Source organism: Ranitomeya variabilis, chromosome 2 (genome assembly GCF_051348905.1).
Source record: "Ranitomeya variabilis isolate aRanVar5 chromosome 2, aRanVar5.hap1, whole genome shotgun sequence".
Taxonomy (NCBI): Eukaryota; Metazoa; Chordata; class Amphibia; order Anura; family Dendrobatidae; genus Ranitomeya; species Ranitomeya variabilis.
The window spans coordinates 185,716,247-185,734,797 of record NC_135233.1 but is presented as its reverse complement, the minus strand read 5'-3'; the positions used below and the strand labels follow the sequence as shown (position 1 = coordinate 185,734,797).

General features: G+C 40.4%; 1 protein-coding gene across 1 annotated transcript in view; it reads left to right on the top strand.

The window, feature by feature from the left end:
* SNX9 (sorting nexin 9) overlaps positions 1-18,551 on the top strand; it is a 204,090-nt gene that overhangs the window by 85,123 nt on the left and 100,416 nt on the right. The window contains exons 3-4 of the mRNA XM_077283293.1: positions 2,687-2,761; positions 6,441-6,548. Of these exons, the coding sequence (XP_077139408.1) occupies positions 2,687-2,761; positions 6,441-6,548 (183 nt within the window). The remainder of the gene's footprint in view (positions 1-2,686; positions 2,762-6,440; positions 6,549-18,551) is intronic.

Genomic DNA, 18,551 nt, shown 5'->3' with positions numbered 1-18,551 from the left:
TCGCACGACGGTTGCGTCATGTGGCACTGCGTCGCAATGCGTCGGTAATGTTAGTCTATGGGGAAAAAACGCATCCTGCAGACAACTTTGCAGGATGCGTTTTTTCTCTACAACGTCGCATTGCGACGTGCAGTGCACGACGCTAGTGTGAAAGTAGCTTAAGCCACCACAAAAGATGTTCAGAGAGACACCAGAGAAGACACTTAGTGGAAAATGTTTCTGGTGTTTTACTGAAGTGTTTTCTACATAAAAATGGCGCAGGTAGGCCAGACACAGTGTGCACCTTTAGAAAAACTCCATAAATTGCCCATTTTAAAAAATAACATGCATTAACCTTTTCAAAACAACATTTAGGACATGTAACCTTTCAAGCGTAAGAAATTGGGAAAAGCGGATGTAAAATTTTAAATTTAAACGCTTCTAAGAAAATTATGATAAGAGTAAAAGTTTACAGGTGACTGAAGCATAAAAAAATGACTACAGTAAATTTGTAGATGGGCTGTAGTATTAAAAAGTACTGAGCAATCTAGGGAAGGTTTATCTGATAAATATATCATGGGCATGGCAAGTATTGGAAATGATGCATGAAACTATATTTCTTGTTTACTTTTATCTTTAATTTCTAGAATTTGTATTACCATTCCTGACATGTTTGTTTTGGCAAACATTTTTCTTTCCCACGATATAAAGCTATGTTCACACGTTTTTTTCCTGCAGCTTGTTTTTTTTGCAGCGTTTTTGTCATGCTACATTTGTCTCATGTGCATGCTGGTAGTTTAGTGCTCCCCAAAAAATCTTATTCTACTTCATCAGGTTTTAGCACAAAATAACACAGGATAACCTGATACCTGTATTTTTCATCTTTTTTCAGCGTTTTTTTCACCACTCATTATTTTTAATAGGTGAAAAATGCTGAAAAAAGCGCTGAAAGAAGTGATATCTCTGTTGTGCAAACTCCAAGCGAAGGCACAAAATACTGATGACGAAAATAACAAGGTGTGTGCATGAGATTTCTGAAATGTCATAGACCTAGCTGGTACTGCAAAATGCTGCTAAAATTAGCATATAAAAAGCTGGAGGAAAAAATGCACCAAAAACTCCTACATGTGAACATACCCTTACAATTCTGGAGCATCTCTTGGTAATAACGGTGGTGTTTCTCTAAAAATGCTTTAAAATTGAATTTCATTTAGAATACAACTATTAACTAAAATGGACATATTCGGAAAGCTGGCAGGTCCTCCTAAAATGTATTAAAGGGAACCTGTCACCCCCAAAATGGAAGGCGAGCTAAGCCCCAGCATCAGTGGCTTATCTACAGCATTCTGGAATGCTGTAGATAAGCCCCCGATGTATCCTGAAAGATGAGAAAAAGAGGTTATATTATACTCACCCTTTATACATATATAAATTATATATTATGTGCCAAGAAATATCTTAAGACTGACTTTTCAAAGGTTTTATGGACTGATGAAATAGGAGAGACTCTTGATGGGCCAGAGGCTGGATCAGTAATGGGCAGAGAGCTCCACTCCGACTCAGATGCCAGCAAGGTGGAGGTGGGGTACTGGTATGGGCTGTATCACCAAAGATGAACTTGTGGGACCTTTTTGGGTTGAGGATGGAGTGAAGCTCAACTCCCAGACCTACTGCCAGTTTCTGGAAGACAACTTCTTCAAGCAGTGGTACAGGACAGGAAGAAGTCGGTATCGTTCAAGAAAAACATGATTTTCATGCAGGACAATGCTCCATCACATGCCTCCAACTACTCCACAGTGTGGCTGGCCAGTAAAGGTCTCAAAGAAGAAAAATAAATGACATGTCCCCCTTGTTCACCTGATCTGAACCCCATAGAGAACCTGTGGTCCCTCATAAAATGTGAGATCTACAGGGAGGGAAAGCAGTCCACCTCTCGGAACAGTGTCTGGGAGGCTGTGGTGGCTGCTGCACGCAATGTTGATCGTAAACAGATCAAGCAACTGAGAGAATCTATGGATGGAAGGCTACTGAGTGTCATTATAAAGAAAGGTGGCTATATCGGTCACTAATTTTTTTTTTTGTGGATTTTGTTTTTGCATGTCAGAAATGTTTATTTCTATATTTTGTGCAGTTATATTGGTATACCTGGTGAAAATAAACAAGTGAGATGTTAATATATTTGGTTTTTATTAAGTTGCCTAATAATTCTGCACAGTAATAGTTACCTGCACAAACAGATATCCTCCTAAGATAGCCAAATCTAAAAAAAAAAACACTCCAACTTCCAAAAATATTAAGCTTTGATATTTGAGTCTTTTGGGTTGATTGAGAACATAGTTGTTGATCAATGATAAAAATAATCCTCTAAAATACAACTTGACTAATAATTCTGCACGCAGTGTATTTGTGGGCTGTACTGATGGGGCCAAGATTGGTGTTCTCATGGTCTTGCGTTATTGGTTGCGTTTTATACTATATTTTGTATTTTTTTATGTTTCTTGTATGGAATACCTTTTGGTGTCTTGTGTATCAAAAATTACCCTGGCATTTTATTAATTCTTAAGATATGGTCCCTAAAGCCAGTAGTTCAAGATTCTCAAATAAGACTCTGCTATACTATACCATGTAGAAACTTTTGTATGTAGTTATTTTGTAAGTCTGAGGTTTTGTGTGAATGTCACACTCCAGATTATGTAATCTCTTACAGGACATTGGTGGAGGATGGATAGAAGCGAAGAACACCCAAGGTGAATTGGGGCTTGTACCAACAGATTATGTTGAGGTGAGTGAAATTTACAAATGGTAAGTAATAACAAGTGGTAATTTGCAAACATTCTAGAAACCAGTCCCTAAAGACAAACTTAGATTCTGCTGTGCTTGAAGAATGTGAAGAATAGTCATAATGTATACACTACTGTGTAAAAAGGTATAAACAGGTGTGGAAAGTATACAGGTGCTTCTCACAAAATTAGAATATCATCAAAAAGTTAATTCTTTTTCAGTTCTTCAATAAAAAAGGTGAAACTCATATCTTATATATATATATATATATATATATATATATATATATATATATATATATAAAAACGAGTGTATGTGTGTATGCATGTGTGGATCGACAATGATGTCATAATGGTTGCCATGGGGAGATGATGTCATAATGGGTATATGGGCTTGGGACTATGGGATGGAGGATAAGTATGATTGGAATATGGGCTTGGGACTATGGGATAGAGGATATGTATGATGGGTATATGGGCATGGGACTATGGGATGGAGGATGTGTTTGATGGGTATATGGGCACGGGACTATGGGATGGAGGATAATCATTATAATTTGTTATAACTAACCACAGTTCGTTACTATGCCCGGGCAACGCTGGGCTCTTCAGCTAGTATTATATAGAGTCATTACAAACAGAGTGATTTATTTCAAGTGTTTATTTCTGTTAATGTTGATGATGATGGCTTATAGCCAATGGAAACCCAAAAGTCATTATGTCATTAAATTAGAATTCTTTATAACATCAGCTTGAAAATTGATTTTAAAATCCAAAATGTTGGCCTACTGAAGTATATGTTCATTCAGTAAATGCACTCAATACTTGGTCTGGGATCGTTTTGCATCAATACAGCGTGGCATGGAGGCGATAAGCCTGTGGCACTGCTGAGGTGTCATGGAAGCCCAGGTTGCTTTGATAGCAGCCTTCAGCTTGTCTGCATTGATTCTCTACAGGTCAGGCAAGTTTGCTGGCCTATCAAGCACAGTGATACTGTTGTTTTTAAACCAGATTTTGATACTTTTGGCAGTGTGGACACGTGACAAGTCCTGCTGGAGAATGAAATTTCCAACTCCATCACTGAGTGATGACTCGGTGACCAATAGGCAATGCCAGAAGCGTCTTACTTGGGGCAAGGAGAAAAAGAACTGGACTGTTGCTCAGTGGTCCAAGGTGTTGTTTTCAGATGAAAGTAAATTTGGCATTTCATTTGGAAATCAAGGTCCCAGAGTCCGGAGGAAGAGTGGAGAGGCACACAATCCAAGCTGCTTGAGGTCTAGTGTGAAGTTTCCTCAATCGGTGATGGTTTGATGAGCTATGTAATCTGCTGGTGTAGGTCCACTGTGTTTTATCAAGACCAAAGTCAGTGCAGCCGTCTACCAGGGAATTTTAGAGCACTTCATTTTTACTTCTGCCGACAAACTTTTTGGAGATGGAAATTTCATTCTCCTTCAGGACTTGGCTCCTGTCCACACTGCCAAAAGTACCAATACCTGGTTTAAAAACAACAGTACTCTGCCAGGGTATGTAAACATGAGTACATGAGCAAAATGAAGTGGGTGATATTTATTTCTACCCAGAAATTGATTGGGAGATAGTCCCGGTAAGAAGGTGGGGTTGTCTGAGATTTCGTATAATGGGCTCTGTGGGTCAATTAGAGAGATAATCTTATTGTCTCAAAGTAAAGCTAGGATTGTACAGTTTGTGCTGTAGGATTATTGAGCGGGTTTCTGGCCTGATGGATGTGGGGAGTGTAGTTCATGCCTTTGGACATGCAGTGGGGGAAAAAAGTATTAAGTCATAAATACTTGCCAAATCAGACAAGGCGATTTTCTGAATTTGTTTTGACTCTCATAGTTGTGATCTACCTATGATGTCAGTTACAGGCCTCTCTCATCTTTTAAGTTGGAGAACTTGCACAATTGGTGGATGACTAAATACTTTTTCCCCACTGTATAGTTTACGCTATATGAACCCAAAGCTTCCCATGTTGATGATGAAAATAATCGAGTATTCTGGTATGGACTGCCGCCATGTACTACTTCCTACAATCCGGAAGACCGAGGCCTCCCATCTGTTTAGGCCTGACTAAGATATCACCACGAAAACGTGGACGACCAGTTGGCCAAAAGAACTTGAAAAAACTACTATATAGATATTTAAAAAACAAAAATGTAAAGGGATTCTGATTTGGGATAGTTTAAAAGAGTCTAGCTAGAATATTCATTTTTAATATATTTACTCTGCCAAACCATGAGAAGTCCTTAGCAGTCCATGAATTAAGGTCCTACTGGATTTGACTAAGTAAGGGTTTGTAGTTAAGGTCAAACAGGTGAGATAGATCACTATGTATGTGTATCCCTAAGGATTTTATACCCTGTGGTGGCCAAGAAAAGGAAAATTTGATTGGATGATAGCCTGTGTGGTTAGTCAGCAAGGAGACGTTGAATGCTTGAGATTTTGAAGTGTTTGTTTTAAAGTTGGACCAAGTGCCAAAATGATTCACTTCTGCCATGGTAGATATACTTGATGTATGGGGGCTTGTAATATATAGGAGAACATCATCCATAATGGCAGAACATTTATATTCCACTTAGCCTATAATGATACCTTTTAATTTCAGGATTGTCTCAAATTTTATATTTATTTTATTGTGGGAAAAGAGGGGTGTTTTAAAAACATTATGTTTCCACTTTTCACTGTATTTGTTGGACCCCTTAGGGAATAGGGATCGCTTGTACTATATACAACAATACTATAATGTTGCTGTATGAAGCAAAAACTAGTCTCCTGTGAACACCATCCAAACGCAGAAATTCACAGGAAAATTGTCATCATAACCCCCCTGCAATTATGGCAACTCATCGGTGCCCTGTGATTGCATTACAGGAGCGGATGATGGGTGCATGGAATGACGTGCCCCCCTCTGTGTGCGTGCTGTGAATGCCGCTGTCATATATTGAAAGCAGTATTTAACAGGTTGTCACTGATGGAGCTCTGCTCTACGCACAGCTGTTAGAGGCAGATGATGGCTGAATATCACAGCCACGATCTGCCAGGAAAGATGCATCAAAGTCAGGGAGCTGGCATATAACTGGACATCATATGTCAGTAAGGCTACTTTCACACTAGCGTCGTGCACTGCAAGTCGCTATGCGTCGTTTTGGAGAAAAAACGCATCCTGCAAAAGTGCTTGCAGGATGCTTTTTTCTCTCCATAGACTTTTATTAACGACGCAGTGCGACGCATTGCCACACGTCGCAACCGTCGTGCGACGGTTGCGTCGGACCGTCGGCACAAAAAAACGTTACATGTAACATTTTTTGTGCGTCGTCAGCGTCTTTTCCGACCGCTCATGTGTGGCCGGACCTCCGCCCCCACCTCCCCGCACATCACAATGGGGCAGCGGATGCGATGTAAAACTGCTAGCGTCGGTGCGCCGCAACGTCGCATAGCGACGTGCGGTGCACGACGCTAGTGTGAAAGTAGCCTAAGGGGTTAAAGGGAATCTGTCAATAGGTTTTTACCACCTAATCTGAGAGCAATGTTATGGAATGTTATATGGAAACAAACAATAACATAGATTTTTATATTTTTAGAATTATGAATAGTTATTATACATTACAATTTGTAGAGTTTGTTTCCCATTTATCTTTATTCCATTTATATTTTTGTGTTCAGTTAATGTCGGATCAAGTGTCTTCCAGTAATTCGGCTGCAGACTTGGCCTTTTTGGATGCCCTTTCTGAAAGTACTGCTCAGCATGCTTCAACCAATAATGGGGAACAGGTACAGTATGTTTATAGTAAAAACCGTATCATGGCAAACGATTGTTAGATGGCCATTTACAAGCTTTACTATGCTGCAAGGGTTTCACCATATACTAGAGTACCTTACACTACTAATATTTTGTCCTGTCACCTTCTGTATTCATATTTTGCCATTTCATGTAGCCAGTAACCACTTTTCATTCTGGTCATTTTTAGAATATCATCAAAAAGTTAAATTATTTCAGTTCTTCAATACAAAAAGTGAATCTCCTATATTATATAAATTCATTACAAACAGAGTGATGTATTTCAAGTGTTTATTTCTCTTTATGTTGATGATTGTGGCTTACAGCCAATGAAAACCCAAAAGTCATTATCTCAGTAAATTAGCATACTTTATAACACCAGCTTGAAAAATTATTTTAAAATCTGAAATGTATGTTCAGTAAATGCACTCAATACTTGGTTGTTGCTCCTTTTGCAGCAATTACTGCATCGATGCGGCGTGGCATGGAGGCAATCAGCCTGTGTCACTGCTGAGGTGTTATGGAAGCCCATGTTGCTTTGATAGCAGCCTTCAGCTCGTCTGCATTGTTGGGTCTGGTGTCTCTCATCTTCCTCTTGACAATACCCCATAGATTCTCTATTGGGATAAGGTTAGGTGAGTTTGCTGGCCAATAAAGCACAGTGATACTGTTGTTTGTAAACCAGGTATTGGTACTTTTGGCAGTGAGGACCGTTGCCAAGTCCTGCTGGGGAATTAAATTTCCATCTCCAAAAAGCTTGTCGGCAGAGGGAAGCATGAAGTGCTCTAAAATTTCCTAGTAGGCGGCTGCCCTGACTTTGGTCTTGATAAAGCACAGTGGACCTACACCAGCAGATGACATGGCTCCCCAAACCATCATTTATTGTGGAAACTTCACAATAGACGTCAAGCAGCTTGGATTGTGGCCTCTCCACTCTTCTTCCAGACTCTGGGACCTTGATTTTCAAATGAAATGCAAAATTTACTTTCATTTGAAAACAACACCTTAGACCACTGAGCAACAGTCCAATTGTTTTTCTCCTTTTTCAAATAACTTTATTGAAATTATATCAATAAAATAGGATACTGGGTCATGTCGACCATGTAAATTTTTCTTTTGTATACACTATATTTTCTTTTGAAAAAGAAAAGGAAAATCCAGTCCTGTTGAGCCGGACTCTAGTTTTTTCTATTTTCCCTGATTGCCATTGCTGATTGATGGGTGACTGATATTTTAAGGTCTTTTTCCCAATTTACCATGGCTGTTGTTTTTTTCAAAGACTACATCTAAGTTAAGGTCTTCGTATATGCTTTTAGATTTCCAGTAAATCTTATTATTTGTGTTACATATTAATTGACTTATGAATTCTGTTACTAGAGATTTTTTCCTCAGTAGATGCAAAATGTGTGGTTGTATTCTAGCTAGATATTTAAAGTTTCGGTTACAAAAGTCGTGTTGTTCTATTAATTTTTTTTTTGTTTTAAACTCCTTGCCGTTATGTAAGTTTTTAATTTTAGTAAGTTTTTTTTATTTTTCCTTGAATCTGGGGTTGATTCCCCTACTATCAGGCTAAGAAATTTTAAGGATACATTTTTAACTTGGTCAAACCTTCTACTCCTTTTCATTTGAGTTAGAGTATTTGCCAGGTATTTCCATGCCGTAAGGACAGCTAATAGGGTAGGAAATGAGACAATCACTGAATCAAGGTCAAGTAAATAATCAAGGATCAGCTTGGAAAGGGGAATATTATTGTTTTGGCTCATTTCGATTCCAACCCATAGTGGAACATTACCCACTTTAATCCAATTAATGAATTGTTTGAACAAATGTGTATAGTAATGTGAGATTGTGCTTACTGCATGTGTAGGGGGACACTCGCTTAGCAACGGGATTCAGTCACAGAGGCACTTTTTTTTTTTTTTAACACAAATACAGTCTATGCAGTTTATTATAGCATCATAAACCGGGTTATGCACAGTTCGTTATAAACTCCATAGAACACAACAGGCACCAACCGGTGACATTAAGTTACAGCTTTGACTCAGATATTTCATATACGGCTTTAACTCACAGTTCAGACACTACACCCGCCAGCCCTCCTTGACTAGTTCCTGGGGGTGTCCGTACGCCGTGTCAATGTCAGTGTCATATAACGCACACGACATAGGTTCGCCGTCTCTAAACACGCTGGACCTCACTTCAGTTACCTTGGGAGACCGCACAGTCACTATCCATGGCATGGAACACAACAAGCATCAGTCGTCTGTTCCACTGGCAGATATGTCTCTGCCGTTATGATAACCCCCTTTCCCGGGTGTTACCTTTCTGGAGCTCCTGCTCCACATGCTGAGCTCCTGTCAGTCCTCTCTCTCTCAGGGAAGCTGCCTTACGGGGTTCACCAACTTGCCTGGCAGGTACACATCAGTTAGTCCAGAGCCACCGAAGGTCGGTAGCTTCCCCAACACAGACCGTCCAGGTCCACTGTCTCTCAGGTGCTCCAGGAAGACTCCACTCACAGGAGCTTCCAACACAGACCGTCCAGGACCACAGTCTCACTGTGCACTATTCAGGACGTCCATCCCACCTGGGACCATCCAACACACTGGCATGTGCTCTTCAGGACTCCTACTCCCAGGACATCCAACACAGGTTGTTCTCTTCAGGAAGCCTACTCTCAGGACTTCCAACACAGGCTACTCAGTGGGCTATTCAGGACGACTGTCCTACACTCAGGTATGTGACCTGTCCGGGTGCTATTCAGGATGTTTGTTCAACACCCCAGGCCACCAGGTCCAAAGCCCACCACGTGCTCTTCAGGGAGACGACACTCCCAAAACAAAGGCTCTCCAGGACCTTTCAGCATAGACCATTCAGGTGCACACTCAGAGAATATGTGACCCACACCCTCGTCACATTATGAAGCTGTAACCACTCCCACAGGTGGGAGTGTGTGTGTGTGTGGCTAATTCGACCTGCCCATCTCTCATAACTAGCCCAGTAAGTCTCCCTTCACAACTGTACAAACAACACAATTTACTTGTAGGACTACAGGTCCCAGAACAACAACATTACTTCAGACTTACCGCGCAGACTCCCTCTGCGACACATATCGGCCACTTACAATTCTGCCAGTCGCTGTTTCACCACCATTATGACCACAGATACGCCTCCATGCATATCCCGAGGAGCACACACAGCGCCCCCTTGCTGCCACAGTGGTCACTGCATCACAGTAATAATTGACAAGATTTGGAAGGGAAAGTCCTCCCATTAATTTGTTTTTTTACTAGAGTCTTAAAGGCGATTCTAGTCTTTTTGGTTTTTTGGGAAACCTGGGAAGATCAGCGGAATGGCTCTAAATATATAGAGTATTTTTGTAAGTGTAAATAGCTTAAACGTAACAATTCTTCCTACCCAGAAAATTTCCTTTATAGAGAAGACATTTAGTTCCATTTGGGTATTCCTACCCAGGAGATTTCATGCTTGGAGAAGCCATTTAGTTCCATTTGGGTATCATTTATAATTTTTCTCAAGTTTAGTACAATTGTTTTCTTAATGTTTCTAACAAGATAAATACCCAAATAAGTAATTGCCTCTTTCTCCCAATCAAATGTTGAAAGCTTTTAATTTCATTAATTGTAAGATCTTTCACAAAAAAAATCAAAAATTTTTGATTTTACAACTTTACCTTTTATAATAGGAGACGTATGAGAATTTTTAGAACTTGCATGGTTTCTTTAATGAAATTAGAGGGGTTGGATAAACTAAGGGTAATGTAGTCGGCAAACCAGCTTATTTTATATTCGTTTGAATCTATTTGGATGCCTTTGATTAATTTATTAGTTCTTTTATACTCCGCCAGTGGTTCCATGACTAAAGCAAAAAGTAGTGGCAAAAGTGGGCAACCCTGCCTAGTTCCATTTGATATTAGAACTTCTTTAGATAAATGGTTATTTGCAAAAATCTTGGCAGAGGGGTACGAGTATAAGGGTACTGTCTCACAGTGGCACTTTGGTCGCTACGACGGCACGATCCGTGACGTTCCAGCGATATTCATACGATATTGCTGTGTCTGACACGCTACTGCGATCAGGGACCCCGCTGAGAATCGTACGTCGTAGCAGATTGTTTGAAACTTTCTTTCGTCGTCAAGTGTCCCGCTGTGGCGGCATGATTGCATCGTGTGACAAAGGTTGTATACGATGTGCGCACAGTAACCAACGGCTTCTACATCGCAAATACGTCATGAAATTATCGCTCCAGCGCCGTGTATTGCAACGTGTGACCGCAGTCTACGACGCTGGAGCGATATTCAAGCGACGCTGGAACGTCACGGATCGTGCCGTCGTAGCGACCAAAGTGCCACTGTGAGACGGTACTCTTAGGCCATTATCGTCTTGATCAGTTGAGTATTAAATGCAAATTTTAACAAAGTGGCAGTTAAGAAGTCCCAATTAATTCTGTCAAAGGCCTTTTCTGCATCTAAGACCAGTAAAACTGAGGGAATTTCAGTAAAACTGGGGGAATTTTGTTATGTTTAATGATATTAATCAGATTGAGAGTTCTCCTGGTGCCATCTATCGTTTGTCGGCCTTCCACGAAACCAATTGGTCTCCATGAATGATATTTGGTAATATGTTCCTTAGCCTATTCGTGATAATTTTAGCATATATTTTCACATCAGTATTTATTAGCGAAATAGGTCTATAGTTTTTCACCAGTTCTAGGTCCCCCTTGGGCTTCAGGATTAAAATTATAGGAGCTTGTAGCATTTCATGAGGGAACTCTCCAGTTATGGAAGCTTTATTTAATACTTCTAGGTGTGGCACTAATTGGGGAGCAAAGAGTTGAAAGTACTCATTGCAAAATCCTTCCAGACCAGGGGATTTTTTTTATTTATGTTTTCAATAATTTCCATAATTTCTATTTAGTTTGAGTCTATGTAGTATGAAGATAAATGTTGGTCGGAGATTGTACGCAGGTTTATACGTGACAAAAATGTATCAATTTCCTGTTTGTTTGGTTGCTGGGTTCTATCTTCAAATTTGAGATTGCAAAGGGATGTGTAATATTCTGCAAACGCTTTTACTATGTCATTAGGGTGTTCTTGAAGGGAATTATTGTGTTTAATTTTGTTTATTCTATATTTATTGTTTATTTCTATTTTTCTACTAATTGCTTTACATTTTTGTGCCATTAATCTTGTCGGCTTGTTATAAGAGGAATAGTAGTTAGATTTCATTATTTTAGCATATTTTTCATACTCGACAAATAGTGCTGTTCTAAGTGCAGTTCTCAATATAAGAATCTCAATGTGAATAGCAGTTGAGGGAGTATTTAACTTTTGTTGGGCATCTTCTTTATTTTTAAGATCCATTTGTAGTTTACTGATTTTTTCCTTGTTTTGTTTATTGATGCTATTTGAATTAAGAAACCTCTAATTACCGCCTTAGGGTATGTTTCCACGGTCAGGAAACGCTGCTTGTTTGACGCTGCGCAGAGCTGCAGCGTCAAACAAGCAGCGTCCAGATGTTCCAGCATAGTGGAGGGGATTTTATGAAATCCCGTCTCCACTATGCGTGGAAACCCGCACGCGGCGGCCCTGCAACTCCGGACATGCTGCGCGTCTTTTCAGATCGCAGCACGTCCGTACACCTTGCGGGGACGCAGCGTCCCCGCAAGGCATATCACAGGGCCCTATGGGACAGAGCGATCATCCCGGATGTGAAGAGTTAACACATCCGGCATGATCGCGTCCCAGAAAGTGGGCGGGGCTTAGCGCCGAGCGGCTTCGCCGCTGCGGCGATACCGCCGGCCATCCTGAACGTGGAGACATAGCCTTATGGGTGTTCCATAATGTCAATGGGCATATATTTTCCATTTTGTTTTCTTTAAAGTAGTTAGATATTACATTTTCGATCTCTTTTTTTAAATGTAGGAAGTTGTAATAAAAGGAAGTTACACTTCCAAAGAGAGTAAGAATCCACCGATTTTTCCCAGCAAAATCTCGCCTACAATGAGAGAATGGTCAGAAAATGATCTAGGAAATATTTACACTTTTTTAAATTTGGAAATCGGTAAAGAGTCAGTAAGGAAAAGGTCAACCCTTGAGAAGGTTTTATGGGCATCGGAGTAAAAGGAGTATTCCAGTGATGATGAATTTAGACATCTAAAGATGTCCAAATATTCCTGCTTTTGTAACCAATTTTTTAAAGTTGGGAAAGAACCTCAGGACTTGGAAGTGGAGTCTAATTGACTATCTGGCACAATGTTGAAGTCACCTACCAATATGATTGTGCCTTTTTTGACCTCCTGGATCTTCTTGTCCAAATTGTCAAAAAAACACATCTGAGATTTACTGGGTGCATATTCATTAACCAGCATTGTTAAATGTTTGTTGATTAGGCAGGTTATGAATACAAATCTACCTTCTTTGTCCAAGTATTCATTAATTAATTCGAAGGAAATTTTGTTGCTAAATAATATGATTACTTCTGCTTTATTTTTTCTCATTTAAAGATTTAAAGATGTGTGGATAGTTTTTATTCTTTAGTTGGGGATGGTTTTCTCTGGCTAACTTAACCTCCTGAAGGCATACTATATCTGCTTTGCAATTAGAAATTTCGCTCCATGTTACATGTCTTTTTTGGGGCTATTTAGGCCTCTTACATTTAATGATAGACTTTTAGTACCCATGAAATGTGATTAATTAACTAAACAAATACAAATACAGGTTAACATAAACAAACCGCAAACAAAATTATAAATTAGAAGAAACCACAACCTCGGTGGCTATTCTTCTCAATATAAACAGTTTGTGGTTAAACTTTAGACATCCATCTGTTTCCTTAAAGAAATACAAGAATTACATTCTGAGACTTCATCCTGATGTGTTTTCCTTTGTTGAGAGATGCAAGGAATGAGGTTCCCTCCTTAGGAGAAAGTATTGGAATTGTTTTCCCTTTGTGGTTAACCAGCAGCTTAGTCGGGAAACCCCATCTTTATGTAATGCCTTTTTTTCGTAGGAGCGTTGTGAGATCGTAAAATCCTCTTCTCATTTGCATAGTGTTTTTTGACAAATCAGCAAAAAATTTTAATGTTATCGTATGGGATAGGTAAGTGTTTGTTTATTCTCACATACTCCATCAACTCCTCCTTAGTGGAATAGAAGTGAAGTTTTAAAATGGTGTCTCTAGGTTTCTTTGGTGAGATAGATTTGGGACGAGGCAAACGGTGGATTCTGTCCACCATGAGTTCAATTTCTGGGATTGAAGGAAAGATTGTGAGCAGAATTTCTCTAAAGTATTTTTGTAGGTCATTTTGACCTATTTTCTCAGAAATTCCTCTTAATTTAAGATTGTTCTGCCTGCTGCGGTTTTCCAAGTTATCTAGTTTACTACATAGGTATTGGATCTTACTTTGGGTATCACTTTACTGTTTATATTAGAATCCGCCTTTTTTCTAGTATTTCGATTTTTTTTTATCATTTTTGTCTAATCTAAGGTTGATTGAGTCAAGGTTTGTTTGTAGGAGTTTAGTTCGCTAAGGCTACTTTCACACATCAGGTTTCCGCCGTCAGGCTGAATCCGGCTACTTTTAAAAAAAACTGAGAGACACTCCGGAATGGAAAATGCAGCTACGGGGCATGCTCAATGTAAAAAAACGGAATCGGTCGCCGGATTCACTCATTTGACGAATCCAGCGCCATTGGCTTCCATCATAGCAAAAGCCGCATGGCGCCGGATCCATCGCTGGCCGGTTTTTAGACACAAAAACGTTCCTCTGTGCGTTCTCTCCAGCTGCCGGACCGACAATTTTTGACGGATCTGGCGAAAAACAGATGAAACGTGAGGCCATCCGGCGCTAATACAAGTCTGAGAAAAAAAACAGATCCAGCGCCAAATTTTGCCGGATCCGTTTTTTTCAAAATTTGCCGGATTGTGCCTGATGGCAAAAACCTGATGTGTGAAAGTAGCCTTATCTAGAGTGTATTCTAGATTACTGTTTAAAGGGAACCTGTCACCTCATTTTTTGAATATAAGCTGAGGCCACCGCCATCAGGGGCTTATCTACAGCATTCTGTAATGCTGTAGATAAGCCCTCAATGTAACCTGAAAGAAAAACAAGTTAGATTATACTCACCCGGGGTGGTCCGGTGCGGTTCGGGTCCGATGGGGGTCGCAGGTTCGAGTCCCGCGCCTCCCATCTTCATACGATGAAGGCGTAATTCTCTGCCCTGTTGAGGGAAGCGTAAAGTACTGCAGTGCGCAGGTGCTTGACCTCTCTGACAACAGGGCAGAGAATTATGCAGGATCCGTGACAGAAGCAAGGAGGATGACGACATCGTGTGAAGATGGGAGGTCCCGGACCTGTGACTCCCATCAGACCCGAACCGCATCGGACCGCCCCTGGGTGGGTATAATCTAACTTGTTTTTCTTTCAGGTTACGTTGGGGGGCTTATCTAGAGCATTACAGAATGCTGTAGATAAACCCCTAATGGGGGTGGCTGCAGCTTATATTAGAAAAATGAGGTGACAGATTCCCTTTAAGGCAAGTATTAAGTCTCTGACAAATTGTTCTGATGCCCCCTTTTCGCTTGCTTGAATATTATCAATATTTGTATAATTTTTTGGTTCAGCCATTGGAAGGTCATCTTCTAGTCTAGGTCTATTTTTGTCAGGACTACTTGTTAGGGAGGTTTCAAAGAGCTCCTCCTGTGAATCTCAGTGATTTTTCATCTGGTGTAACATTTTTTCTTTTGGATTTTTTATTTACATTAATGTCCATATCAGAGGGCTGGGTGTTGATTGTTCTGTCCTCACTAAATGAGGCAGGCTCATATGTAGCTATATAGGCAGCTAAACCGCTATACTGGAGTCCAATAAGGAGACTGTGATTGAGTCTGTGCTTTTATTGAACGTAGTAGTATATTGACGCAGTGAAACTGAAAACAATCATATACATACAATCAGTGCATGGTATAGCAGAAATACATACTACACATGATGTACATTATGCATGAACATTTAGAAAGCTAGTAACTGAACTAGGAGTGCAACTGATTAAGCTAGGCTAATATTAGAGCAGAAATTACCTACAGAAAGTATAAAGACATACCGGCAATGCGAGGGGGATGAAGTGCAAGCGTCTTTCCTTGAAAGCAAACTGAAGGAAGTGAAAGAAATTGGAGGAAGATGGAGACTGAGCTACCATAATACATTGCAAAGGGGAGGAGAATCAGACATGGAAAATAGAAAAAAAAGAAAATAGAACTGTAAACATGACTCTGACCGCTAGAGGGAGCCAAAAACACTACAGACTAATAAAGGTATGAATATATCAGTTCCTGTATACTGGCTACTGAGAAAACTGCAAATTATGCAAACAGATAATTAGAGGTAACAAATTAGATGGTTTAGACAGAACACTCCCTGTCTAACATCAACGGATGTCACTACTCCTTTCTTCTGAAGGCATCAATAGGACCAGTTCAGATACCGGTCTGAAAAATGTCTTAGGTTTATTCCCTTTGGCCATCCTTAGTTCAACTTTGCGGACGTTGCCGTCCTTGCTCAAAAATGTTGCGGTAACTAGACCAAGTGGCCAGTGGTTTCGGTGAATCTGAATGAGCGAGCTATATGAGTCAGGCAGATTATTGCTCGAATAACTGACTTCCAACTTGAGAATCTGTCGAACCTGCGAGATCCAAGCTGGATAACGGAGGTCATTGTATTAAGTGTAGACACCTGAGGGCGGCTTTCAGCATCTGAGTCCTCCTACTAGTTCAAAGGTGTCTGGAAAACATTCCTCAATGTACAATAGTTTTGGTCCTGAGAGCCACGTTGTGCTTCCTGGTCGACTTGCGTCAACTGCCCTAGTTCTGCGGGATTCTGGTCCGTGGGTATGTAATGCCACTGCTTTGGATGAACTGATCTCCTGATGAGTAGCACTCTGTTATGGAAATAAACATAGAATCACCTGGTTTCGTTGTGGATATATCCCAGGACTACTTTGCTGTCTGAGTAGAACTTGGCCTGTGTCAGGTCGATATCCATTTCGGATGTGATGAACTCTGCTAACTCAACATCTAAGACTGCGGCACAAAGCTCTAACCTGGGTATAGTGAGCTCTGGTTGTGGTGTGAGTTTGGCCTTCCCCATAATGAACCCAATGTGGCACTGACATTTGGAGTCTACAGTTTTGAGGTAGGCAACAGCGGCAATTGCTTTCACTGAAGCATCTGCAAATACGTACAGTCTTTGGCTTTGTATTTCTGTAGATGGCACAGGGGTGTATGGTCTTGGCAAGTTCAGGTTGGAGAGGGCTGCTAACAAGTTCTTCCACTTTTCCCACTGGATCTTCTCATCAGGTGGCAGAGGTGCATCCCAGTCAGATGTTTCCCTAGTTAAGTCTCTTAGTAGGGCCTTGCATAGTACCAGGAGCTTCAAAACCCAAGGGATCGTACAGACTGTTGATGGTAGACAGGATGCCTCTACGTGTGAAAGGCCTTTCTTCCTGGCTGACCTGAAAGGTGAAAGTGTCTGACTGTAGATTCCAGAGAAGCCCGAGGCTGCGTTGCATTGGTGCAGGGTCTGACCCCAGGTCCAGGTCTCTGAGACCATTACATAAGTCCTGAGAAGGGAATGCTTCCATGAGTTCTTGGCTGTTTGAGGCTATTTTGTCCTGAGAAGGGAATGCTTCCATGAGTTCTTGGCTGTTTGAGGCTATTTTAGGAAGCCTAAGGTTCGAGCAGGCAAGCATGTCCTGGGCTCTCCTGAGAAGACTGATGGCAGTCTCATTTGAACACATGGCTTTCAGACAGTCGTCAACATAAGTCTTTTTCTATGAATTGTCTGACATCTGCTCCGTATTCTGCTTCTCCTTCCTGAGCTGACCTTTTGAGTCCTTAAATGGCGACTGCAGGTGAAGGACTGTTGCCAAAGATGTTCACGATCATGCGATACTCTGACTTCTTTAGTAGGATCATTGTTTCTGTACCTGAAGAATCTTAGGAAGTTTCTGTCTCTCTCTCTCACAAGGAAACAATGGAACATTTGCTGGATGTCAGCGATGAAGGCAATGGAATCCTTACGGAAGCGCATAAGTACTCCCAGCAGTTTGTTATTGAGGTCAGGTCCTGTCAGTAGAACGTCATTCAGGGAGACGTCATTAAACTTAGCACTGGAATTGAACACGACTCTAATCTTGCCTGGTTTCTTAAGGTGATATACTCCAAACATGGGTAGGAACCAGCATTCTTCAGAGTCTTTGAGAGTGGGAGCTAGTTCTGCGTAGTTTGTGAAATTAAGCTTAAAATAGTAATCAAAATGTATTAATGCAATGTTTGCACTTTGCAAACATTTCTTTATGAAAAATATATATATTTTTTACAAATATATATATATATATATATATATATATATATATATATATAGTACAGACCAAAAGTTCGGACACACCTCCTCATTTAAAGATTTTTCTGTATTTTCATGACATCACAAGGCACCACAACTATGAATTATCACATGTGGAATTATATACTTAACAAAAAAAAGTGTGAAACAACTGAAAATATGTCTTATATTCTAGGTTGTTCAAAGTAGCAACCTTTTGCTTTGATGACTGCTTTGCACACTCTTGGCATTCTCTTGATGAGCTTCAAGAGGTAGTCACCGGAAATGGTTTTTACTTCACAGGTGTGCCCTGTCATGTTTATTAAGTGGGATTTCTTGCCTTATAGGACGGTTGGTTGGGACCATCAGTTGTGTTGTGCAGAAGTATGGTGGATACACAGCTTATAGTCCTACTGAATAGACTGTTAGAATTTGTATTATGGCAAGAAAAAAGCAGCTAAGTAAAGAAAAATGAGTGGCCATCATTTCTTTAAGAAATAAAGGTCAGTCAGCCCGAAAAATTGGGAAAACTTTGAAAGTGTCCCCAAGTGCAGTTGCCAAAACCATCAAACGCTAGAAAGAAACCAGCTCACATGAGGACC